General features: G+C 57.8%; 1 protein-coding gene across 5 annotated transcripts in view; it reads left to right on the forward strand.

The window, feature by feature from the left end:
- Positions 1-19,167: 19,167 nt before the first annotated feature.
- The window catches only part of NOS1 (nitric oxide synthase 1), a gene marked incomplete at its 3' end in the record, with an annotated part of 42,339 nt that continues 34,842 nt past the window's right edge, over positions 19,168-26,664 (forward strand). For all 5 annotated transcript variants that reach the window (XM_083874262.1, XM_083874263.1, XM_083874266.1 and 2 more), the window contains exon 1: positions 19,168-20,095. In XM_083874262.1, coding sequence (XP_083730388.1) covers positions 19,389-20,095 — 707 coding nt within the window. In that variant the 5' untranslated portion in view covers positions 19,168-19,388. The remainder of the gene's footprint in view (positions 20,096-26,664) is intronic.

Raw genomic sequence — 26,664 nt, forward strand, 5'->3', positions numbered from 1 at the left:
GCCTCCCTGCAGGGCCTTGACAGGACCCTGAGAGCAAGAAAAACACCTCCGAGGTTGTGTTATCGCTCCGAACTCCGGAGGAGGCGGGACAGACTCCTTTAGGGAGCAGCGGGGTGCCGGGGAGGGAAAGGGAAGAGGGAAATGGGCTGTGCGGGGAAAACAGGCTCTGGAGAGGAGAGATTTCTGTGTGGGAGAGCGGAATTACACCGGGAGGGTCCGGAGTGAGGGTGGTTCTGGCCTGGGGCTGCAGCAGGGGGGGCGTGAGGAGAATCCTGGTGTGTGAGCATCACCCTGGGCTGGGCAGCTCCGGTCCTGTCCTGGCTCAGCCTGGGACACCTTTGGCACCAGAGGAGAGTGGGAACCCTGGCCTGGGCAAACTGTGGGGTTCTGTTGCTATAAGACATGAAATGAAGGACACACATGCAGTCAGTCGTCAGGGCAATAAAGAGGAGAGTTTATTTTTCAACCTCGATTTATATAGATTTTGGACAATGACCATGGATTGGACAAAGGAGGTTGATACTTCTCCAACTGCCCTGGTCCAATGGAAGTTAATCAATTGTCTCTCCTCAAGAGAGGAATGATAAGCAAGAATTGTTTAGAATAATATTACTTTTGTTTACATGAAAATCTGTAAGAAACTCTACTACAAAAGTTCAAACATCAGAAGGCTGAAAAAGATAAAGGTGAGGGGGTTCAGGTGAAAACTCCTGGCAGGGATTGGGGTCAGCTCAAAGATCATCAGGCCCCAAAATCCCACCCCTGTCCTGGCAGGGACACCTTCCCCTGTCCCAGGATGCTCCAAGCCCCAGTGTCCAGCCTGGCCTTGGGCACTGCCAGGGATCCAGGGGCAGCCACAGCTGCTCTGGGAATTCCATCCCAGCCCCTCCCCACCCTCCCAGGGAACAATTCCTGCCCAATATCCCATCCAGCCCTGCCCTCTGGCAGTGGGAAGCCATTCCCTGTGTCCTGTCCCTCCAGCCCTTGTCCCCAGTCCCTCTCCAGCTCTCCTGGAGCCCCTTTAGGCCCTGGAAGGGGCTCTGAGCTCTCCCTGGAGCCTTCTGTTCTCCAGGTGAGCACCCCCAGCTCTCCCAGCCTGGCTCCAGAGCAGAGGAGTCCAGCCCTGGGAGCACCTCTGTGGCCTCCTCTGGACTCTCTCCAGGTCCCTGTGCTGGGCTCCCAGTGGGTGCAGCTCTCCCACACTCCCAGTACAATCCCAGCACTGCACCAGTGCAATCCCAGTCTCTGCCATTCTCACATCCCTCCCTTCCTCCCCGTTCAGCCTTCAGCTGTCCCCACATTTCCCAAATTTTTCTCTTTCCACCCCAGATGAGAAGCCTCCCTGGGGAGCAGAGTGGGGTTGGGAATGCTCCAGGCAGCCCAAGCAGCAGGGAGAAATCCGGGGTTTTGTCACAGCTCTTTTCTTGCTTGATCCTGGTCCTGTTCAGGGTTTGTTTCTTTTCTTCCTGGTCTTTCTCACTCTGTTTTTTTCTGTCTCGGTGGCAAACAGGAGCCTTTGATTTGCCAGGCCCCAGGTGGGTCCCTCTGCCTGTGGCTGCTCCATTTGGGTGAGTTTTCCAGCTTTCCCCTGCTCCAGGAATTCCTGGAGGTCCTGTGAAACCCCTGGGCTCTGGCTCTCATTCTGCAGGCAGGTGAGGAAAAAAAAACCCAAAAGATAAAAGTACTTGGATATTTTTATTTTTCCCTTTGAAGTTTGGCCCCAGGGGTGCTGCAAACCTTGAGACTCACCCTGATCCTTTCTGTGCCTTTGTTTCCCATTTTTTTAGATGGGAACTGGGGAGGAATTGGTTATTTTCCAGCCTTTCATGGGGCAGTGCTTTGCTGGTCCAAGGCGGCCTGGTTCTCTGTGAGGTTGTTTTTCCTGTTTGCTGTGCTTTGAGCCTCCAATCCCTCCCCTGGGCTGCACGGATGGGCACCTCCCGCTCCCAACTCCCAGGTTTTTTCCAGCCCATCAGCTGCTCCTGCTGCAAAACATCCTGGGACGAGGAGGGGGAAAATAACATTGCTAAAAATAAAATAAAATAAAAAATAGTGTTTTGGATGCTGGCTCTCCTTGGTATCCTGAGCTCCTCCAGTTCCTGATTATCCCATAGTGGTGCAGAAAAGATTGTGGGGCTGGGTCTGTCCAGCCTGTGGGGCTCCATCCTCCTGCCCAGGCTCTTCCCCAGGATCCAGCCTGGAATGAGCCATTCCAAAGAGCTGGAGGGTGCTGAGGTGCAAGGAAAGCCTGGAAATCAAAACAGGTGCGGCCCCTGGCAGGTTTTCCTGGCATGGAGAGACAGGATATCCCAGGATTTCCCCTCCTGCTGCAAACTGGACAGGATCCAGCTGGGATCTGAGTGTGCCCAGTGTGGAATTGTGGAATGGTTTGGGGTGGGAGGGAGCTTGAAGCTCATCCCATCCCACCCTCCACCATCCCTGCTTGCTCCGCTCCCTGTCCAGGCTGGCCTTGGACACCTGCAGAGATCAGGAATCCTCTCCCGGTCTGGGATTTATCTGTGCCTGGAGGAAAATATCTTTTAGTTCCCCCCAAAAGCAGCTGAGATTTCTGGGCAGCAATTCCACCCTTGGTGCAGTTCCCATCACCCTATGGATGGATCCAGAGGGAGAAATCCTTTAGATTTTAAACACAAGGACAATTTCCCTTCTCCAGCAGCACCACAACTCTGGAAGGTCTAGGGGGTTGTTTTCCTTTTTGGGGATCCCTTTGGCCTCCCTTTCCTAAGGGATGATCCAGCTGGGCTTTATCCCTGTGCCTCATCCTGACCAATCCAGCAAAATTCACTGGGAGACCTCAGAAATGGGATGGGTTTGGGAGCTGTGGGAAAAGGGTGCCTGGAATGGCTGGGATAAAACAAGGGAGCTGAGGATTTGGGCTGAAACCCACCTGTGGGGCCTCACAAGGGGATGTCAGGAGCGTTTTTGGCTCCAGGCAAAAATCTCCATCAGCCTCCTGGGAGAGGGGTGGGCACTGGTGACCCCAGGGAGTGCTGAGCCCCAGTTCCCTCCCCTGACTGGGACCAGTCCTGCTCCCAGGAGCCTGAACTCGCAGGGGCTCCCATTTGGCTGTGGGAAACTTCTCCCAGGTGAATCCCTGTGCTGTGTCTGGAGGGAGCCAAAAAGCTCAATATTCACTTTTATATTTTATTTAGGGCCTGGCATGTCTAAATCTGCTTCTGGGGCTTCGTGCTCAGCTCTCCTGGCCAGGCTGGGGTTTGTTGGCTCAAAGCAAAGTGATTTTGGGGGCTGAGAAGGAGCTGTTAAATGCCTTCAAATTCCAGAAGTTTCAATATCCCATTAAAGCCGTGCCAGGAATAAATCCAAATTCCTGGCACAGCATCTGCAAACTTCTCCTCAGTCGGTGGGAAGGCTGAGCAGAGGCTTTTTGTGGGATTTGGGGGAGAAAAGGGGGGAAATCTGACAGATCTGTCCCTTGAGTTCTAGTTTGTCCCTCTTCTTTTTTGGGACTTGGGCTGGGGGAGATCCATGGCAGCTGTTTGGGATCAGCCAGACGGGGCTGAGTTAGAGGTGGACATCACTCAAGGCTTTTTTGTTGTTGTTGTTGTTGTTAATTAGTGTTTGGCTGGGCTGTGATTAATTTGGGAGCTGGGATTTGCCTTCCACATGGTCACCTTTCCTTGCTCCATGCAGGCTGGAAGGAGCCGGGATATGGAATAATGGAATGGTTTGGGTGGGAAGGGACATTAAAGTTCATCTCATTCCCATGGGCAGGGACACCTCCCACTGTCCCAGGCTGCTCCAAGTCCCATCCAGCCTGGCCTTGGGCACTGCCAGGGATCCAGGGGCAGCCACAGCCGCTCTGGAAATTCCATCCCAGCCCCTCCTCACCCTCCCAGGGAACAATTCCTCCCCAAAATCCCATCTAACCCTACTCTCCCTGCTCTCTCCTCCTCGTGGGAGGCCCCAATCCCCTGTCCATTGCAGTGTGTCTGGGGGCAGCAGGGATTGGAGCCTCCTCCCCGCAGGGCAGCACAGAGGGACTTTGCTGCTTCGCCCTGGATTATTTTTATCGTATTATTTTTTCCTCCTTGCTCCTCTTTAGAAATGAAGGACTCGGCAGCAGCTGTTTCTGTGCTCTTGGGTTTGCTTTGTGCCGGTTTTTTTGCAGTGAATGCTGTGCAGATTTGGCTTATCAGGCTCCTCAGGCTGCTCCAGCCCTGCCTCTCCTCCCCGGCCCTATTTACCCACGGCCCCGGTGACGCAGGGACCTTTCCTGTGTTTGTCACCACCCACCCCAAGGTGCTCCAGCGATAACTTTTCACTTCAGATTAAGGATTTGGGGCTTTTCAAAAAGAGCCTTTAACCTACAGCCCTCAGAAATGTGTCACTCCGTTGAAAAAAAAAAAAAATAAAACAAACCAATTTAAACCTCGAAATTTCCTGCTTAAGGTTGACACGAAGGTGATTTTCCTGGTTTGCAATTATTCCAAGAATTGATCTGAAGGTTCAAAGGTGCCGTTTGGGGAGGCGGGGGGCTGATCCCACTGGAAAGGAATGGGCTGGAAATAGGGACTCAGATGGCACGAAATCCTGGGAAGTGGCTGGTTTTAGCTGGCTTTAATGATCTCCATTCCGCTGATTCCACTGGAGTCGTGGAGCTCTGCTGCTGCTGCTGCTGCTGCGAAGCATCTGCCCCCAACCTCCAGCTGCTGGGGATGGCTCAGCTCAGACACTTGTGCTTCAAAACAGGGTTTGCATCTGAATAACCCAGGAGCGACTCGAGCCCCTTTGCAGGCTGCCGAGCGAGGGTTTAAAGCAGGGCTTTTTTCCCATCTAAATTACACCCCGGATTTGCAAGAAGTCCTTGAACTTTGAACGCGCCCTTAAAATGATAATGAGAGCAGTTTGGATTTTGACGGGAAGGTGGCAGGGCTCGGGGCTGGAGGAAATGTGACTTTTGAAGGGAGGGGGGTTCATATTTTGAAGCAGAATTTTAAAAGAAATGCAAGGGAAGACAGACAGGTCCTTCCATCCCCTGTAACAGCGATGAAACATGAATTCATCCCCCTGGAATTTCTTGTTTGTGTGTGCTCCCATAATCTCATTTCTTTGGTGTCTGTATGAAGCTCGAGATAGTTGAATGCCAGGAGCCAAATTCTCTCGGACTAATATCTTTTTATTAGATTTGCTGCGTGCGTGTGTGGCCACGTGTGAGAGAGAGAGATCACCCTTCATCACCCACCTGTGCCCCGGGAGGAGCAGGAGAGGAGCTCCCAGGGAACCTTTCCCAGGGAACCTTTCCCAGGGAGCCTTTCCAGCCGCCTTTCCCAGCTCTGACCCCCAGGGCGGTGCCATAAAAGCCACTTTTATGTCCCAGCTCAGAGGTTTGGGGCATAAATGGTGGGATTTCCAGGTGTCTTGTTGGATACTGGGGTTTGTGCTGGGATATTTCTCAGCCTGGACACTGAGGGCTGTGACAGCCTCTGGAAGTGCTGAGGGGCAAAGAGTTTTCCCCTAAAAGCCGTGGGGAGTGACGAGCCGGGGATGTTTTAAAAGCGAACTGCCCTGGCCGTGAACTCCCAGGTCTGAAGGATTTGATCAAAGCCCGGGTTTGAACGCCCAACCTTCGCCCCGTGCAGAGGGGACGGTGCCAGAGAACCCCCCAGCCCGCCAAGGTCCCGGAGGGGACAGCGGTGCCACCTGTGCCTGTGACGGTCACAGCCACCCTTCCCGAGCTCCGGGACTCCCCGGCCCGTGCCGGGGGCTGGGGAAAGGCAAGAGCGAAGGCTCACTGCCACCTCTAGGCAAAGCCCAGCATCGGCGCTCGCTCTAAACTGGAGCACGGGCAGAGACAATCCTGGGATTTGTCCCAAATCGCCGCAGTGGCAGTGGCAGAGCCCGCTCTCAGCTGGTGCGCCGTGTGTGTGTGCTGTGTGCGCGCCGTTCCGCGGCCCCCAAAGCTCCGGTATAAATATGTGCAGCCCTTCCTTTAGCCCGGCGGGCTCTAATCCCCCGCACGCCTGGAAATAGAGCAGCCCGGTAACTCCCGAGCCGCGGGGGATTGTGATCCCTGCCGAGGCCACGCGTTCCTGAGCACCGTGGGGACAGGCGAGCATCCTGAGCGGCACATTCCCGGCGGATCCCCGCGGGCAGGCAGCTCCGCCTGAGCCACCCGGCGCCAAGGCACGGTCCTCACGCAGAGGTGGGTGAGGGAGAGGGGCAGCAGCGGGATGGGCGGGATGGGAAGGAAATTGGCCGGGTTTATATCTGGTTTCTATCCCTAACCTCTGGCAGCATATGGCCGGGAGCGAGCGGCGCTGAGCCGCTTCCAGAGGAGCGGGGGAAGCGCTGCGAGGGGCGGGGAGGCGGCTCTGCCCTCCCCAGAGCAGTTCTGGGGGAGAACTTCCCGGGCAGCACCGCCTGGATCTGCTCCCGGCTGTGGGAAAAGGGGGAAACAACTTCCATGGACGAGGCTGGCTGGGAATGGGGATTCTCCAGAGCTGGGGCTGCCCGGGGAGGAGGAGGAGGCAGGACGACAGGGACACCTTCCCTGGGGACAAATCCTGTCCCCAGACGCTTTTTGGTGGAGGGAGGGAGGCGCGGCCCTTTGCTGGCACAGCCGGGAAGGGGCTCGGTGTGCTGGGGAGGGTCCCGCCCCACCTTCCCCATGCACAGCCCAACCTCTGCCTCCTCAGTTGTTTGTGAGCTCCGAGCCTTCCCTCCCTCCCCGGCTGACTCACGGCTCCCAGCCGGAGGGAAAGGCTACCTGGGGCTCCTCCCTGGCTCGGGGGGAGCACAGGACACGCTCAGGCCCGCGGGGACACTTTGCTGTTTGCTCACAGAGATTTCCGGGCAGCAGCAAAGCTCCAGGTGATCCCAAAATGAGCCTTGTCCCACCCAGTTTCCCGTGGGGGAAGGAAATGATCCTCACAGGGGCTGCCGTGCCCTGTCAGGATGTGTTTAACAAAAAAAAGATTGGTCGTGGCACTCGGTGCCTTGGTCTGGGTGAGGTGTTGGGGTTGGGTTGGACTCGATGGTCTTGAAGAGCTCTTCCAACTTGGTGATTCTGTGACTCTAAGCGTGATTCTGGGTGTGATTCTGTGATTCTCTGTGTGATTTTGTGTGTGATTCTAGGTGTGATTCTCTGTGTGATCCTGTGTGATTCTGTGATTCTGAGTGTGATTCTGGGTGAAATCTGTGTATGATTCTGTGTGTGATTCTCTGTGATTCTGGGTGTGATTCTGTGTGTGATTGTGTGTGATTATGCATGATCCTGTGATTCTCTGGGTCTCTGGTTGTGTGTGTGATTGTGTGTGTGATCCGGCCCATGGATGAGCAGAGCTCTGTTCCCTGAGGGATCCTGGCTCGGTTCCTGGGCTGGGATGTGCCGAGGGAGGTGGGTGCAGAGCTGGACTCCCCAAGCCGTGTCCTGGAGTGGCACAGGGAGCTCTGCTCCCCTGGGTCAGGGCTTTGCTCCCCCGATGGGTCTGCCTGCTGGCAGGAGGGGCAGGAGGTGCTGGTGCCGTGTGCTGGGCTGGCTTTGGCAATGTCACCCCTCAAACAGGTGACAGCAGAGCCACCGGCCCTGCCTGCACCCCTATCCAAGGAACCCTGCTGCAGCTTCCCTGGGGCCACCAGCCCTCAGAGCCCTGCAAGCCGTGAGCCCTGGAAGGAGAAGGGTTTGGGCTTTCCCCAGGCCGGGCTGAGCTGCCCATGGCCAGCCTGTGCCCGGGTCACTTGTCCTTTGTCACCGGGGTGTGCCCACTCCTCCCTGCGCTCCCTGCCCGGTGGATCAGAGCAGATGTCCTCGCCCTTAGATGAGTCCTGCTGGCTCTAAACGGGCAGAATCACGTTTTCATTAGCCCCAGACAGTGTCACAGCCTGATCTCTGCCAGGCGGGGCGGGACGGGGGAGGCAGCCCCGCTCCTGCTGCCGCATTTGCCCGTCCTCTCCACCTCTGCACGTCTCCCGGAGTGCGGGGCAGGAACAGGGCTGCTCCGCTCCCCCTGCGCCGTGGGAAGTTCTGTAATTGAATCTCCTGCTGCGCCCTGTGTTGTTCTGTTCGCCCGTCTCTGGTGAGGCGGTGGGGCAGGGCTGGGGCCGCCCGGGCACCCGCGGGCCGGGCACCTTCACCGGGCTCGGGACACTCTGTGTGCCCCGGTGGGAGCCGGGGAGCAGGGGAAGCTCCCAGCCCTGCCCGAGAGCCCGCTGGGTTTATATAATATTATATATCTATAATTGTGTGTTTGTTGTTGCCATGGGAATGAGCACAATCGCACAGGCTGGAGGCTGATGTCAAGCCTGGGGCTGCTCTGGGCCGCGCTGGGGGCACAGAAAGAGTCAGGAGGGGCACTGGGGTGAGGAGACCCTTGTTCCCTGCCCCTCGTGCAGCCGGGGGCAGCTCCGGCCGCTCAGGAGGCGCGGGGCCGTCCCAGCAGCGCCGGGATCGGGATCCGGGCTGGGAGCGCTGGAAGATCCCGAGGGAACGCTGGGCACCGAGCAGGCACGGGGGGCTTCCCCGGCAGGGAAACAGGGGGATGTGCAGCAGCACAACCAGCCTGGGAGCTGCGGCAGCGCCGGGAAGGGACCTGGGGAGCCCCTCGGTGTCCCCCCGGGGCGCACAGAGCCCCCCGCCCGCCCGGGCCAGGCTGAGTCAGGCCCGCGGGGGGCCAAGCGGCGCTTCCGAGCAACAAGTGGGGGCCGGGGGTGTCTCTGAGCTCTTTAATTGGTGGGGGAGTTCGGGGGGGTGTGCGACGGTCCCCGGCGAGGGGAGGGAGGGGGGAAGAAAAGGCGCGCTGGAAATGAGGTTATATAAAAGATGTATGATTTGGAGAGCGGAGTGTCTCCTAATGAGGGCTGCACCGGCTCGCTCCACACCCATAAAAACCCTGGTTGGACGTCAAAGCGGATTCGATTCGGTGATGCTGGGATAAAGGGGCGCAGCGAGCACTGCCTCCCCCCGCCAGCCCAGCCCAGCCCAGCCCAGCCGAGCCCAGCGCCGCGCCGGGCTCCGTCCCTGCCCAGCCGCGGGAGGGATGCGGGCCGGGCCGCGGGGCCGGGGCCGGGCACGGCTCCCCTCGGCCGCACGGTAGGTGCCCCCGGCCCCGCTCCGGGCGCCGCTTCTCCGGGAAACTTCGCCGGGGCCGCGGACCGTGCGCCCCGTCGGAAGCGCCGCCGCCGCCTCCGGGCACCGGGGCCGCGCCGCTGTCGCCGTGCCCGCGGCCGGGGGACGGGGAGGCGGCGGCGGGACCCCGGCGGGGCTGGCAGCGCCCGCTCCCGGGGCGGGGGACGCTCCGTGCCCGGGGAAAGCCGCCCCGCTGCTCCGGGAGGCCCCGCCGGACGCGGCTCCCACCGGCCCCGCAGCCCCAGGACACGCTGTGGGTGTCCCCCCTCCCCGTCCCTCCGCGCCCCGCAAAGTTCCCGCAGCGCCTCCGAGCCCCGGGAGCCCCGGGAGTCCCGCCGGGGCGGCTGCGGGAGCCGGAGTCTTCCTGCCCCGCGAGTGGGAGCAGCGAGTCGGGATGGGGCGGGGGGCGGCGCGGCGGGAGGACACACGGAGTGCCCGGGGCAGGGCACGGAGCGCGGGGGTGGCAGCGGGCACACAGCCCGGGACGGGCAGCGAGCGCGGCCGGGGCCGGGTCGGGCCGGAGAGCGGCCCTTCTCCCCGGCGGGGCAGCAGGGGCGGTGTGTGGGGAGGGCGCTTTGTGCAGAATGCCCCCGGCTGTCCCTGGGGCGCCGTTCCCGGGGAAGGCGGTGTCGGGGGCGGGGGGCGCTGTCCCGGGGCAGCGCCGTGTCCCGGGGGTGAGGCTGAGCCGCCCGCCCGCCGGAGCTGTCCCGGGTGCTGAACTCTGCCCAGCCCCCGGATCCCAACAGGACACTCGGGATTGCGGCAGAGCCGCCGAGCCCCGCGCTGGGGCGGGGAGGGCACAGCCAGGTCCTGCCCTCGCTCTTTGCCCTGTCCCTGGGGGGCCGGCGTGTCCCGGCTGTCCCCAGAGTGTCCTCGCTGTCACTGGGGTGGAAGCAGGACCCCCATTCTCCCCACGGAGGAGATCCCCAGTGCGGCTCCAGCCCTCGGGATGGGATGTCCTGCTGACGGCAGGCTGCTGTCCTGCGGGGAGAACGGGGGCTCAGCCCGGACCGTTCCCCTTCCCTCTGCCCACGCAGGAGCTCGCAGGTGCCCTGGACCAGCCGGGGGTGCCGGCGGGAGTTGTTCCCGCAGGGACGGGAGGGGATGGACCCCGCTTGCCCCGCTGCTGCCTCGGCTGGGCGTGCAGCCGAAAGATTGTGGTTCTTACTGGCAAAGCAGAGGGGAAGAAAGAGCTCTTTGTGCGGGCACATCTGGCACATCTGGCGGCGGGGTGGGTGGGCGGGTGTGTGTGCGCTGCCCCGTCCAGCCCCGCTCCCCGCTCAGCACCCACGGCCCAGGTGCAGACATTTTCTCCCGGCGCTTCCAAGTTATGACTGCCGGGAGGAAATCCTGGCAGGCGACTTGACAGTGATGTGCCGAGTCCCCGAGGAGCGGATCCGCCTCTCACTGAGATGGAGGGGAAGCGTCTCCTTCCTTCCTTCCTTCCCTCCTTCCCTCCCGGGGGAGCAGGGGCTGTCTGGCACGGGGGAGATCGCAGGGGCAGCTGCAGCAGCAGGGGGCTTGGCTGCTTTGAGCACCAGCTCCTCATCCTCACCCACATCCTCGAGTGCCGGCGGCTCTGGCAGACGGGAATCCACAGGGATGATCACACAGAAGCTGCAGGGAGGCTTTGGGAGCAGGGGGGAAATCACTCTCCCAGGAAATTCTACCTGCACCTTTTGTTGGTTATCATTTTCTTGTTCAAGGTCTCAGTGGGGAAGCCTCCTTTAAAGGGTTTAGGTTTGCATCAGCAATTTCCTCCTCCCTCTCTTTTCTCCCAGCTCGTATTTCCCAGAATATTTCCTTGAAGATGCCACCAACTCAGGCACAGACTCGGCAGTTTCAAATGTTTGCAAACAAACTCCGGGTGCGGAGTCTCTTCCCGCGCAGCCGGGGGCTGGAGGGGTAATTCCCTGCTCAGGTACCCGCTCTGGGAGAGGCATCACAGCCCTCTGGAGCCCGGGAAAGGGACAATTCCTCGTGCCCTTTGGATTGTGTTCATTCCCCCCTGCCAGCGCCACAATTGCGTGAGTGAGAGGCCATCTTTGGCAGAGGGGTTTGGGCTGAATCCTCCTTGGAATCCTCACTCGGAATTAGCGTTGTGTGGCTGCTCAGGGGGAGGGCTTGGTCCTCCCTCGCCCTCAGGGCCATTTTGGCCCTGTCAGATTTTTTTTTCTCCCCACGCTCCCTGCTTTGCTTGTGTATTTTGTCTTTTCCATTTCAGTGGTGTGTCTGTACAAAGGCTTAGGAAATCTGCCAGATTCCCTAAATCAGAGCCTGAAAACAACTATTTTTAGTAACCCATAAGTCACATGAGCTCGGCTCGCATAGATTAGCATTTACCTTTCCCGAGTAACAAGGATATTGTTTGATACTTGTTGATACCATCAATTTTCCCCTAAAGAAACCCAAGCCCGATAACGAGGGCCCGGGTTGGAGGGGCGGCTCCGAGCGCAGCTCAGATGCCTTTGTTCTGCTCCCGCTGCTCTGATCGTATCTGTGCGTTAAATCAAATCTATAGATGCAATCTGATCCCTCCAAAAATAAATGCATTGTGTCCCGAAGAGGCCTGTGAGCCGCAGTCTGGCTGAGGCTGGATAAATCATGCTCGTTGCAAATGAGCCCTGATGGGCTGTGTGTGATAAGGGACCCGGGGTTGTCACCATCCCTGCGGGATCTGGCTCGGGATGTGGCTGTGGGAATGTCACCCAGGTGTCACCAGGGTGGTGGCTCTGTATGTGGAGCGTGGAAACCTGGAGGTTCTGTGTGTATCCCTAGAAAAATGGGGTCAGTGATGCCAAGGAAACGCTTTCTGTGGCTTCTCCTCTCCGTAACAATCCCAAAATGCTTAACGAGATCTAGCAATGCCCTTCTAGGGGAGGCTTTTCTTAATCCCATTTTCCAGAGTTTCAGGCTTATGTTCCCAGACGTGCTGGAAACGTGCAGCTCCTCCTGGTTTTCAAAGGCCGGGGAGCTCAGTGTTCTCCCAGCAGGGATTATCCTTCATCCCAAAAGGCAGCAAAATGGAGCAGCATCACTGCCACATCTGGGACGAGGGCTCCGAGCTGGCCCTGGGGTGACAGCCTGCCCCAAATGCCAGCAGTGAGGAGCAGGGGCTTGGGGAGCCAAAATCCTCTCCTCTGGCACAGGGAAAATCTGTTTCAGGGCAGGGGCTGGGGCTGCCTCAGCTTCCATAGGGAAGGGAAAACCCCTGGAGTGGATGGGGTCCATTTCCATCCTCTCCCACACACACTCCTGGGTTTCCTGCCACATCCACAGTCAGGGATGCTGCAGGGGTGAGGATGATGAGGCTGCTGCTGCTTCCAAGGAACAGCCTCTCTCCCACCGGCAGCACCTTTAGCAAATCCAGGAGGCAGGAAATTCCACATCATCTCCCCAGCCGAATCCTGCCGGGATTAGAGTCAGAGCCCTTGTAGGACAAGGAATGGGTCCCAGGAGGCCCCTGGAGAAGTTTGCTGCTGTTGTTGGTACTATGGCAACAAGTGCTAATGGAGAGCATGGACAGAAACTCGGGGGAACAAATTATCCTCGATTTTCCCCTGGGATGTCCCTGAGGATGCCGAGGCAAAGAGGGCGAGAGCTCTGCTTCAGTTCTGTGTGTCAAATTCATCCGTGGGGAGGTGAGGAATCCTAACCCTGCACATTCCCGTGGTGGTGACAACACTCGGGAGATCCGAGAGGTGTCTCAGGGGCAGAATTTCACTGCGGTCTGGCTGGGGGCTCGGGGCTTGTGCCTCCAGGAGCCTGATCTTCTCCCCAGGGTTTTATACAGGGATATGAGTCACTCCTTAAAAAACCAGGGCCAGCAGGATTTATTGGAAAACTTAATGCTGCACAGGATTTTGGGGTGTCAGCAGCAAAGGAAGGAACGTGAGTGGCTGAGAAGGACCAGGAGTTTATTCCTGGATGGACTCAGAGCTGGGAGCTCCATCCCTGGCTTTATTGATGCTGGCTGGCAGCTCCGGGGCTATTACAGCTCCAGCCAACCTGCTGTGATTTTTGAATTTTCTTTTTCTTTTGTTTTTTTTCCCTAAATGGAGCCCCAGTTCCCCTCTCGTGCTGCGATTGGGTTGCCAGACCATCCATCAAGTGGCATTTTCTCATTTATTTCCTCCCTCCCTATTTTGTCTTCCAGGACAAAGTGGCGGTGTGTTAACACCGCTCCAATTTGTCACGCTGGAGTCACTGGTGTAATTCCAAGCCTCTCAGAAAATTGATGGTGGTGGAATTGAGGTTTTACGGATGGGCCAAGCCCTAATAAGAACATCAGTTTGAGATGGGGCGAGTGGCAGAATTGACGCTTTTATCTAAATTCTGTTGGAGCCACACACCGCAGGCACCCGGGAAAATATTGTAGGAAACAGCAAAAGAGGAATGGCAGGCGTGGTGCAGAAATCTGCTCAGTCCTGAACTCCAAATTACAACAAAACCCGGGTTCTGGCAGCCAAAGAAAAAGGGGGATTTTGTCAACACAGTTGTCTTGGCAACACTAAAATGCGTTTGGCGCGGTCTGCTTGGGTTGTGTTGGGTGGGAGGGAACGGGAGGGGCTCCCATAAATTGCAGGAAAGTTTTGGGGTGTCTCTGCCTCCTCCAGCACTGTTGTCCCATGATCAGGAGTGTGCAGGACCCTGGTCTGAATGGGATGGGATGGGATCAGATCAGAAAGATATTTATGATGGAAGAGATCTACGATGATAATTTTAGCTGCCTAGACACTCCCGTGGCTGCTGTGCCAGCAGGACCAGGCTTCCCATGGCTGTTTCATTCCCTGGAGAGGGGATGGACACCAAACCCAGTGCCAGGAGCTGGATAAATGTGCAGGTCCTGGGGCTTTGGGGCAGATCTATCCCAACATGAGCAAACAGTTGTGGTTTGTTTTCCAGGAAACAACCCCTGATTAGAGGCAGATGAACCCTCTTGGAGTCTGGCCATGGATTTATTTCTATCAGAAGCAAGGATTTATCTGCTTAGCTGCTCTTCCTGCAGGAACAGGAATGTTTTGGGTGCAGACAGGCACAGGGAGGTGAGGGGGTCTCCAGGGTGGAGCCCTTGGCATCCCATCCCTTTGGCAGTGTCCTTCCAGAGCCTGCTGGTGTCCAGCTCGGGTCAACAGGCACTGGCACCAAGGCATTGCACAGATGGCAAAGTGCCTCATTCCAGCCGCTCCTGGTGGAAATCAGCTTCACTGGGGGCAAAGGCAAAGTGCCAGCCCAGCTGGAATAATGATTTCCAAGCAGACGTGCTGGGAATGGGAAGGGAGAAGCAGAGCCATCATTTGGCTTTGAAGGGAAAAGGCCTCTCCCTTCCTGGGTGGATTTTGGGAAGGCTGAGGTGAGGTGTGTGATTGGAGCTGCAGGTGATGCCTTGGGAGGCAACATAGAACTGAGGCTAGATAGAGTTAAAAGAATTAAGAAGGAATTTATTAAAGGCTTCAAAGGATGCACCCTGGGCAATGCAAAGTTTCATAGAGGTTACACCCAAGGTGGTCTATGGTCCCGAGTTTCTCAGACAGAAATAAGTTTGGTCTCTCTGCAAATCAGAGGTTAATTGTCCAATTACAGCTTCAGGTAATGAAGTCATATTCACCCGGTTTCCTCCACCCCGATTCACTTTTGTCTGTACTTTATGGACCTGAGGGTGTGTTGATGACCTTGGTTCCCAGGCCTGGAAGGATTGTTTGGTCTGACCAAAATGTGAAGGGAGCTAACCAGCATTCTATACAGAGCTCAGAGTTTTATCTGAAAAATATAAAAGCTAAAACTTAAGGCATCAGAGGAACATTGTCTGGGTATTCCCAGGATTAAGAGGCCGTGGACAAGGAGACACTGGTCAGGGAATGGAGTGGGGAACTGCTGGCACTGGTGAGCTGCCTGCCAGGGAATCACTGGAACGCTCCATTCTCGGAGGCACAGGATGCAGGTTTACAGGAACTGTGCATATGTTGCATCCCAGCGCTCCTCATCCCATCCACCGATGCTCCGTGGGTCGTAAAAATTAAACGGGCAGAAATCCATCAGCGCCGGGGCTCTTCCTCGAGCGCTATAAATCCCACGAAAGCTAATTAAGGAGGACAATGGTGCCCATTTAAAGCTGGCACGGGCGTGCAGGAGCCATTATCGCCGGGAAAACAGGGCTCCAAATGGATTTGTGAGGCCGAGGGCAGCGCGGGGTGACCGCGCCGAGGGGCACCGCCGGCAGCTCCTGCCTGGCACAGTGAGGAGATTGTGTTAAAGCCCCCAAAGATTGATTTCTCCTCCGCTTTGCCTTGGAAATCAAATCATCCCATTTAACGTTTGTGCTGGGGTTTGTTCTTGGAATGTTATCTGGCAGCTCAAGGAGCTCCTCGCGGGGTTTGTTGTTGAGGGGAACTGGCTCTGCTGCTCTTCCCTCCAGAGGAGGGATGTTCCCAGGGATTGCTGTGGGATCGGCGTTAAGGCTTGCCCGGGGTGCTGCTCCTCTGCTTTGCTGCTCTCCTGTAGCTTGAGTTGGGTTTATGCTTTGGGAAGGGCGGGGAAACTGAGGCAGGAGTGGGATGGCACCATCCGTGGTTTATTCCAGCAGGGTGGCCCAACAGGGAGCTGAGCCCAGCTTTGCTGATGGATTTGCCACCTCCTGGCTCTCTTTTGGGGTGAAATAATTGTTCCCACCTTGGTGAAACCCCGTTCTGCTCTCGCTGTTTTAAGGAGGTAGATGTGACACCTCCAGTAACTTGTGAATGTCTGACCCGGCTCTGGGGTCCATAAATCAGAGTCCTCATGGTGCTGGGAGGGGAACACTGAGAATCTGTGGGCTCACAGAGCTCAGCACAGCTCAGCCACCCACAGGGCTGTTCCATGTGAAGCGTGTCCCCTCTGGAATCAGAGCTGGGACACCCTGGAGCTGGGACAGGAGAGGCCTCACCCTCCTGGGGGAGTTTTCTGAGCACCCCTGGTGTCTCCTGCCTCCCTGAACTTCTCTCTCTCCCTCCCCTCTCCAGTCTGAGTTCGTGCAAGGCTTTCCAGCTGGAAAATAATTGGGCTCAATGATCTTTAAGATTATTTTCCAACGTAAATGATTGCCACGATTCTGTGAAAATCCTTATCCAGCCATTCCCTAAAGGAGCAGGAGGCTGAGGGGCTTAGAGCCTCTCTGTCCTCCCTCTCCTTGCCTTCCCCTCTCCTTTCTGGCTCTTTTCTGATCTTCCTGACTCTGAGGAGCAGCAGAGAAAAAGGAGAAATCCCTGGATGGGTGTTGAGGTATCACTTAAAATCCACTTTTTTCCCTTCTCATCCCTTTTGTAAGGAATGCTGAGGTGTCAGCGGGTTTGGGGTCAGGGAACAATGAGCACCTCGATTTGCTGGTGGGATTGCAGGCTGGGGAATGAACACACACACAAGAAAATGACAAGCTTTTCCATGGAAATAGCTGGAAATTATCCTGGTGGGAGCAGAGCGAGGCATTAACCACTGGGGTTTCTTTCCAGCGAGCTCAGCAAGTCCCGCCGTAAGGTCGAGCGGGGCTGAAGGACGCGCACGGCGCCCTCCAGCTGTGCAACATCTGCCCGTGCCAGCGGCTGGGGACGGCCGGCAGTGACAGGGAGCCGTGCCAGGCCGTGCCCGGGGTGGCTTTGCCCTCTGAGACGGGCACGGTGCGGGCACAGAGCCCGCCCAGGGTGAGGGTGGGTGAGCCCCGGGCACACAGCGGGGCTGAGCCCGGCCTGGGAGCCGCTGCTCCTCCTCCCCCGGCACCCCGGCTGCTCCCAAAGCCTCCCCTGTCCCCTTTGGGATGGGTTTGGTGTGGCTCAGAGCCGTGCCGGGCACTGAGTGACGGTCACCTTGTGCGGGGTCAGGAGAATCACAGCCTGGCAGGGAGGGGGAAACTGCTCCTGTGGATCCCAAAGAGCCGCGGAAAGAGGGGAAAACCCCACTGCGAGAGCGGGGTGGGGCTGGGATGGTGGGAGGGAAGGAAAGGGACAGAACTGTCTGGTAGAAGCGAATTCCTGCTTTTCTCCGTCCTCCCCAAAACTGGAACCTCCCCAGCCCTGCTCCGCTGCCCGAGCCCCGCGAGGTGGCACAGCCCAGCCCGGGGTCCTGCTCCAGTGTCACTCGGCAATTAGGGCGTTAATTAGCCCTTGAGGGTGTGACCCGGTGGCATTTAACCCTTTGCAAGCTGCTGCTCTGCAGGGCCGGGGCACAGCAGGGGAAGGGCCACAGGGGTTAAACCCATCGCCTCGGGTTATGGTTCTCTGATTGTTTTATTCCTAATTCTCTGCTCAAGAGCCCAGCCTGGGCTCAGCAGCATTCCTGGCGTGAAGATTGCCGTGCCCGAGGGGCGCTGGTGGCACTGCCCCGCTCCTCAGATCCCTGTTGGTCCCATCTGGGACCCTCAGCCCGGGCAGAGCGGGGTGAGGGTGCAAATGCCGCCCCCGATATGGGGAGAGAGAAGATTGTTTTCCTTGGCATGTCAGTGCCTCCAGCAGAACGAGCTCCTTCTGTTCTCTGCCCAAAACTCAGCTTTTAAAAATGAAAAGAAGGTGCTGGCTCGATGCGAAGCGTCAGGGCACAGTCCTGGAGAGGAACGTTCTCCAGAGGATCTGAGGAAGGCGAGGGGGGCGCGGGGAGGCGGCGGGAGCAGGAGTGACGGCAGCCGAGCGGGGCGTGTGGGAGAGAGCAAGGGGCCCATCAGGACTCGATGGGATGTGACTCCCCGAGCCCCGCGGGGGCTGTTCGCAGCCGGGCCCGGCCCCAGGAGGTTCCCCGAGGGCACGACGAGCTCCGGGCGCGTTCTCCGGGCGGTGGTTTCCCTCCCGGAGCTGCTGCGGGAGAGGCTGGGAGCCGGGTGGCGGGGCTGGGCTGGGCCGGGCTGGGCTGGGCTGGGCCGGGCCGGGCTGGGCTGGGCTGGGCCGGGCTGGGCTGGGCTGGGCTGGGCTGGGCCGGGCCGGGCTGGGCTGGGCTGGGCTGGGCTGGGCTGGGCCGGGCCGGGCTGGGCTGGACTGGGCCGGGCTGGGCTGGGCTGGGCTGGGCTGGGCCGGGCCGGGCTGGGCTGGGCTGGGCTGGGCCGGGCTGGGCTGGGCTGGGCTGGGCCGGGCCGGGCCGGGCCGGGCTGGGCTGGGCTGGGCTGGGCTGGGCTGGGCTGGGCTGGGCCGGGCTGGGCTGGGCCGGGCTGGGCTGGGCTGGGCTGGGCTGGGCCGGGCTGGGCTGGGCCGGGCTGGGCTGGGCCGGGCCGGGCTGGGCTGGGCTGGGCTGGGCCGGGGGAGGGCGAGCGGCGCCTCCTTCTCCCCGTGCCAGGCTGGGAATGTGGGGAGAGGAGGAGCTGAGCCGTGCTCCCTGCAGCCAGCCTTAGGAGCAGCTGCCTTTGGAAGTGTTTTCCCAACTCGGGGGAAGGGGAGCCGGGCGGCCTCGTCTGTTCCCTCCTTGTGCCCGTGGCTGCTGCTCCCGAAGGCTCCTCGGAGTGACAGCACCTGCGGACACAGGTGTCCTCCCGGGCAGGGATGCCCGTCCCCCGGCTGGTTCCCACCCATCAGCTTGTTGGATGCTCTGGAAAGCCCATGGAGACGGGATGCCGAGCTGCAGGGATCCGTCCCCTGTGCGAGCGGTGTCCGAGCCCCCTGCCCGCACCGCCCGTGCCCGCCGGGCCCTGCCAGGGCTCCCCGCTCCCCCCGCGCCTCCGCGGCCCCCGCCGAACAGATGGTGCCGATTTTCGCAGGGGGAGGTGGAGGAAACAAAGCCCGGAGCGCTGCGAGGCTGCAGCCTGGCTCCCAAACGCAGCCCGGGGGGGAGTGACATCTGTGGGGACGGGGCGCCTGTGGCGTGCCCAGCCCCGTGCTGAGCAGGCACTTGCGCCTGCCCTGCCTCACTTATCTCCCTCCTTTGTTGGTTTTTCCCTCCTTTCCAGATAAAGAAGCCCGCGCACCGTCGGCGGGGATGCCGGTGAAGCGGGCGGGCCGCCTCCCCCTCCCTGCCCGGCGCAGGACCAGCGGCTGACTGGAGCTGGAATGTTTCCCACCGCACGCCATGCCCAGCCCTGCCCGCCCTGCCCCTAGCCTGCCTTCCCGGGGGTGACATTCCCGGCTTCCTCCCGGCCGGAGAGCAGCGCCACCGAGCATGCCGCACAACGCCCCTCTGCAGCCGAAGCCCAGGGGAGTTTTCCAGTGAGCGCAGCTCCTCAAAAGCCAGAGTTGCCCCTTCCCGCCCCGGCGTTGGGAAGCGCCTGGGACAGTGAGTTTCCCCGCGCCCAGCGGGTGTTGAGGTCCCGGAGGGTGGGCTGCAGGAGGGGGCTGCCATGGAAGAGAATGTGTTCAGCGTGCAGCAGATCCAGCCCAACGTCATCTCGGTGAGGCTCTTCAAGCGCAAGGTGGGCGGCCTCGGCTTCCTGGTGAAGGAGCGCGTCAGCAAACCGCCCGTCATCATCTCCGACCTGATCCGGGGCGGGGCTGCCGAGCAGAGTGGCCTCATCCAGGCTGGGGACATCATTCTGGCCGTCAATGGCAGGCCCCTGGTGGACATGAGCTATGAGACGGCGCTGGAGATCCTGAGGAGCATTGCCTCCGAGACCTACGTGGTCCTCATCCTGCGCGGCCCCGAGGGCTTCACCACCCACCTGGAGACCACCTTCACGGGCGACGGGACGCCCAAGACCGTCCGCGTCACCAGACCCCTGTGCCCGCCTGCCAAGGCCGTTGACTTGTCCAACCCAAGCGTTCCCAGCAAAGAGCAGCCAGCAGCCATGGGATCCCCGTGGAGCAGGGAGACGGGGAAGGAGCCCGTGGTCCACGTCAACGGCGTCGTTCCCGGCAGCAAAGGGCCGGACGCCGGGAAGGGCAGGGACGGGGCTGGCGCTCACTCCTGTCTCAACGGCGGCCTGGAGGACAATGAGCTGCTCAAAGAAATCGAGCCCGTCCTGGACCTGCTGAAGAGCAGCAGTAAGGACAGCGATGGAGATGCGCCCTCCAAGGTAGAGACACGGGATATAGAAGTCCAGGTGGACTGGTAGGTCCCTAAATACATTTTTTACCTTTGGTGGAACGTGCTGGTTTTGGCTCCCCGAGGTGTCGGTGAGCGTCTCTCCACAGCTGGCGCCTGCCTGGCACAGCAGGGTGGAGATGGAGAGGAAGGGATGGAAGAAAGGGGGAAATGGGCAGTGAGGGGAAGAGGAAAAACTAGGAGAAGGTTGTGGAAGAAAGACCTAAGTGTGGGAAATTGGGGAGATCGGGGATAACGTCTCATGGAAAGCTGAGCTCTGTGATGTGGTGGATCATGGGTTGGGCTGGGATAAACTTGTGCTCCGTGTTCTCAATTCCATTTGTTTTAAGTTGAAGCAAAATCCCGTGCCTCAGTTTCCCCACCTGCCAGATAAGGTCCGTGGTTCTCCTGTCCTTGTGGTCCTGCTTTAGAGCTGTCCGGCTGAAATCAGCTTTAACTGTGGGAGAGGAGGCAGGAAGGTGGGACCAGCAGGGCACGGTGCTTCCCAGGAGAAATGAGTTTCCAGATCTTTTGGGAGAGGGGAGGAGAGCCCCAGTTCAGCTCCATCTGAAGCCAAGACAGGGCAAGGGCAGTGGGACCAGCCTGGTGGGAAGGGGGAGATGTTTCCTATCGAGAGCTGGGAATGGCCAGTCCTTGTGGAAACGCCAGCGTGGATCTGCCCCTGCTCCTTCTGGAGCCAGATCACTATTTCAGGGCTTGTGTGCATGGGTGGGGGATGTGGTAAACGCTTGTCCCAGGTCCTGTTGAGGAGGGGGAAGTGGGGCAGCTCCCGATTTTCCTCAGCGTTTCCCTGAGCTGCAGCGCATCGCTCGGGAGCCGGAGCCGCTCCCCGGGGCCATTCCTGCTTTACAAAGCTGTTGTCTGTAGCCGGGTCTTTCCAGCGCCAACTCCCTCTCCTCCTGACCGTTCATTAACACTGATAGGTTGCCTTTTCCTGTTGCTTTTCCCCAAGTCCCCAAACACATTTTAGCAGTGTCAAATGCTGCAGCAGGTTGTGGCTGCCCTCACTTATTGACTGGCTGGAAAAGCCCCGAGGGTTTGCTGGAGCTGCAGGTCTGTGGCTCAGCCACGCAAAGATCTGTAATTTCAAGTTCTCTGTAATTTCAGGTTCTCTCGCTGCAGACGCTTCTTAGGAAAAAGGAAAACATTGTGTTGGTTTTTCTTTATCAGAAACAAGAGGGGAGAGCCACAGCGGGGTCCCCCCCGTGGGCTCCCAGCCAAGGCTGAGCTCCCGCTCGCTCCCATCCCAATCCCACCCACACCCCCTGTGTTTTCCACCTTCCTTGTTTTATTTTCAGTTGTTTTCATGCCGTTCCTGCTCTCCCAATTTATTCCTGTTTCCCGTGGAGGACACGGTGCTCTAAGCTTGTTAGGGTGCTCACACTGAGTCAGAGGGTAAAAAATATCAGCTGGGCTCGGTGCCGGTGTCTGTGTGTCCCTCCTGCCATCCCCTCCCCACCACAGGTACTCTCCAGGTCTTGTTCATTCGGGAATTGTTGGGATGTGGAAAATTTGGAAATCTGCTGTGCAATGGGAAGTGATTTAACCCCCCTGAGCTCGGGACACTCTCCCAGAACCTGTCTGGATGGTGCAGGCTTTAATCCAGCACCAGCCCATCCTGGGAGGGCCTGGTTTAAGAACTGAGACATGGAAAGGGTCACGACAGGATGTACAAAATGTGCAGGGAGGCTTCAAAATCCCCTCTGGGACCTGGTCGCAGCCCAGCAAAGCCCCCAGAGGACACAATCCCAAACATTGGGATCGTACAAGGCACAGCCTCACCTTTCAAACCCTGTCCCCAGTGGGCTGGCTGCAGGATCTCCAAGGAAATTCTGCTCCAGCCGTGAGGAGGGATGAAAAACGTGGTTTTGCTTCGTGGAGTCTCTTCTATTCAGAGATGAGACAGACCTGCTTTGATTTCACTTTGATTTATTGAAGGATTTTGAAGCAGCAAAGCGAGGATTTCACCAAAATATCTATTTTATTTTTTCAATATCCTAATAAAAAAAATAAATCTTTATAATCTCTATACCTTGGGGATGAAAATCCACAAATTCTCCTGCTTGATGAAAAGCTGCAGCCTGGCTCTTGTGGAAGGACTCGGTGTGAGGGAGAATACCCAGGCTGGAGCAGAGATGAGGGAAGGAGATTTACTGCAGGGAGAAGCTGTCAGGAGCTGCTGTTTGGGGCAAAGGGCATTTCTGTGGGATCAGGATGTGGATGATTCATCTCCTCGCCTCGGGCTCACACAGAGCCGGGGCATCCTGAAGGTCTCCTGCACTCCAAGTTTTCTTGGATGGCAGGAGAAGTGCAGAAAGGTCAGGGAATAATGGGGAGTGGATGACTGAGGAGAGTGTTGGTCCATGCCAAGGAAATGCCAAAAAAGCCCCAGCGAGCCTCATCAGATGGATGCAGCTCCCAGGCATCGGCTGTGACTTCTCCAGGCAGGAATAGCGCAGGAATTGAGCTCTACCCACACCCAGGAGGGAGCAAAACCTGCCTCAAGGTTGAGCTGGACACCTCCAGCCTGGACTGTTTGGCTGTTGATCCAGCTGGAGATGGTGGCGTTGGGATGAATCCTGCTCTGTCTCCTCTCTGCCTGGCGCTGCCCTTCCCAGCCTGTGGCGCTTTGCCGGAGCTGATCCAGCTCACGGAGCTGTGACGGTGTTCCCAGGGCAGGTGGGAATGGCACAAGGCTGAGCTTGTCCACAGGGAGCCAAAAACTTCTGGCTCAAGATGGGCTTTGGCAAAAACAATTCAAACTACACCTGATGCTTTGGGCTTCCAGCTCCTCTCTCCAGTGTCGCTTCCAAAGAAAACTGGAAGGGAGCCTACAAGAAAGATGGAGAGGGACATTATAGGAGCATGGAAGGACAGGATAAGGAGAATGGATTCAAACTGGCAGAGGGCAGGGTTAGATGGGAAATTGGGAAGGAATTGTTCCCTGGGAGGGTGGAGAGGGGCTGGGATGGAATTCCCAGAGCAGCTGTGGCTGCCCCTGGATCCCTGGCAGTGCCCAAGGCCAGGTGGGACAGGGCTTGGAGCAGCCTGGGATGGTGGAAGGTGTCCCTGCCCGTGGGACTGGATGTTCTTTAAGGTCCCTTCCAATCCATCCTGTGATTGATTGATCCCAAGTTTGCTTTGGGGACACAATGAGCTCCTCTCCATCCCCACACCCACGGTCTGCACTCCCCCAGGGAATTCTCTTTGCTGGCTTTCCCTCCCAGTGTGTGACCCCAGAGTGTGTCCATGGAGTGGCTGTGCTGCTCCTGGGCTCAGGCCATCTGCAATGGGAAAAGGGAGCACAGACATGGGGCTCAAGGTATGATGAGAGCTGGCATTTCTGCCATGAGGCTCACCGTGGGCTAGGAAGCAAAAATAGAGTTTGATTCACTCCCTGCCAGCCAACCCAGGTCTGTTTTTCCCTCAGAGCTCTGGGGAGATTGTCAGGTCCCATCTTCCCTCCTTTTCCCCACCCCCCTCCCCACTGGGTTGCCAGGGTTTATTTTCCTTCCCAGGTCTCTTCCATGACATGAGCAGCATGATGGAAACATGGCAGTTTCAGTCCAAACAGCAGCCCCAAGAGGGAGAAGAGTGCTGAGAGCAGGAATTCAGCTCAGGAAAGGTTTCAAGGTTTCAGGCTCCAGCTTGCCTTGGAACAAACCCCATAATTTTGCAGTTCAGAGAAAGTTCTCTTCCTCCCACCTTCCTCAGGACAGCCAAAATCTCTTTGTGTTGCTCAAAACATTTCATTTGCATTTCTGATCTGTCTTCATTCTTCTGCACTTGGACACAAAACTTTCAAACTTCAGAGAGGAGAAGGTTCCCTGGAATTGCCACACTTGTGCCATTCTGGAAATGGATGCAGGGAGCTCTGGCAGGGAACAACCTTCCCCTTCACCCTTGTCTGGGGCTTCTTCCTCACCACTCTACTCCATCACTGATCCAGAGAGGCATTTGGTGCCTGGAAAACACATTCCATCCAAATACATCCCATAGTCCATCCAGATATATCCAATATTCCCCTCAAACGGATCCCATATTCTGCCCAAATATATCCCATATTTCCCCCAAATACATCAGACCAGTCCCCAAATCACCCTTTTCCCACCCAGCCCTCTGTGCTGTCCCTTGCACTCCATGGGCCAGCCCTTCTCCTTGTGTGTGATCCCAGCAGACAATCCCATGGCCCAGGTGTGATCCCAAAGGAGATCCAGGTGTGATTCCCAGCACACCTGAGCTGCCCTTTCCCTCTAGAGGGGCTGGAATCCTCCAGGTGCTCATTGGGAGTGGCTGGGAAGGGGCAGCAGCAGCTGTTGCAGCTCGGTGCTGGTTGAATTTTGAGCTGTGCTGGTGGGACTTTGGGATTGTTTGGATCTGCTCCCAGGTCTTTATGTGTCAGTGCCTCCACAAAGGCATTTTCCAGCCTCATATTTCACAGACTCCCTGAGGCTGCAGCTTGCTCGGCTCATTAGTCCCTGATCCCAGCGCTGGGCTCATTCCTGACTTTCTGAGCCTGCAGAATCTTCTCCAGATCATTCCACAGGTTCTTCCCGAGGCTTTTGTGCTCTTCCTTCAGTCCTGACCCACATCCCCTCTCCCGTTTGCTCCTTGCTTGGATCCCCTGCAGTTCCCACCCTGGCACAGCGTCCCTGCTGCCTCCCCAGGGAGCACATCCCAGCTTTTGGGGTTATTCCTTCTTCCAAATTCCTGCTTCCTTCCTGAGCTCAGCTCCATCCCCTCTGCCCTGCAAATCCCTTCTCCTGCCGCATCCCTCTCCCTCTGCTGTTGTCCAGACCTTACTGAACCCTCCAGCCTGCAGCCAGCACATTTTCCAACTGCCCCAGGGAACTTCCATTTCCGAGGTTGCCATGCCCTCTGGAATGTGGTTTCCCCCTCTGGAATGTGGTTTTCCCCTCTGGAATGTGTGTTTCCATGTGGCAAAACAAAGATGAGGCAAGAGCTGCTTATCCCAGCCCCAAGCAGGGGAAGGAGCAGCACTGCAAGTGCAGCCATTCCCCAGGAAAAATCAGGGAATGAGGTAAGATGATGGAATTTCTCTCCCGAGCTTCACATCCAGCCCCAGGCTCAGGTTTTCCAGGAGAACGGCCTGGAAGGAAGAAGCCTGTCCCTGGTCACAGCACAGGGTGGTGCTGTCAGTGTCTCCAGAGCTGTCACCGGAGGTGTGGGCACTGCCATCCTTCCCATCCACCCAGACTGGGCTGGCAGCAGCCAGGGCTATCTCTGCTCCCTGCCTAGGAAGTCACAGGGATCCTTCTGCCAAGGAAATTCAAAGGAGCCGAGTGACAAACTGACAAACTTCCCTTTTGCTCTTTTTTGGTTTTTTTTTTTTGTTTTTTTTTTTTTTTTCTCCCTTTAATTTCTTTTTGGAAAAGCTTTGGAGAAATTTCTGAAAGGGCTGTCTCAGCAACTTCCCTTCTGCTTCATCACTCGGAGCACTGCAACATCATCAAATTAGTCAAAAGAAAACAGTGGTGCCTCTCATTTCTCCAAACAGCCAGATGCTCTTTCCAAGGGGAGGCAGCATCCCAGGCTCTGCCTGCCACCAGTGGGGGAGGGCAGGATTCCTCTTTCCTTTTTAAAGTCTCAAATTTGGCTTTCAGAACAGAAAAAAACCCCCTCAAACCGGGGTTTGGGTCTCTCTGGATCAAAGAGATCTGGCTAAGAGTGTGTAATGGATCTGGGAGTGGTCAGAGAGGGATTCCTGGATCTGGCTTTTGGGAGAGTTCATCCAATCAACGGCCTCTGTCTTCAGCACTGCTTCCAGTTCCTCAAAGACATTGAAGTGGGGATTAAAAAATCCAAATGGAATGGTTTGGGTTGGAAAAGACCTTAAAGCTCATCCTGTTCCATCCCTGCCATGGGCAGGGACACCTCCCACTATCCCAGGCTGCTCCAAGCCCCAGTGTCCAACCTGGCCTGGAGTTCTCCAAAGAAGAGGAGGCAGCTCCTCTCTCCCAAGGCACATCCCTGGGGATGTCCAGCCTGGCTCCCTGGAGGGAGCTGTGCCCTCTCCAGAGCCCGTGGAACAGCCCTGTGGGCTCTCCTGTTGATAAAATCCTTTTGGAAACCTTACCCAGGGGCTGAGCTCGGTGTTGTGGCTGTGAGTGACATCCTCACGGGGATGTGCCAGGTCACCCTGTGCCTCTGGGGGCTGGAGCAGCCACGGCAGGAGAGGAAAATAACTCACCCCAAAAACCCTGTTCCTGTCCCAGCTCGCAAACAAGGGCCTTACAAGCAAGGGGCAGGAAATATTTGTAAAATGAAGCAATTGATGGGGTTTTATTTTTATTCCCCCATCTGTGCTCGGGCTGGGGTGAGGCTCTGGCTGCTCTGAATGGCCTTTTCTCTCCCTGCCTCTCTCCAAAAAGACAGAGCCGGATCCTTGTGGGTGGGCAGCCTCATCCGGGGGAGGCTGTGCTGGCTCGGGGCAGCCCCTGGCCAGGCACAGCACCAGCAGCACCCCCAGGTCACTCTGGTGCCTTTGTCACAGCCACGCTTGGCTGGCCTTTTCCAGCAGAGCTTTTTCCAGCGGGGTCATTCCCTCACTGCTC

This window comes from Zosterops lateralis (assembly GCF_965231275.1).
Source record: "Zosterops lateralis genome assembly, chromosome: 17".
Classification (NCBI taxonomy): domain Eukaryota; kingdom Metazoa; phylum Chordata; class Aves; order Passeriformes; family Zosteropidae; genus Zosterops; species Zosterops lateralis.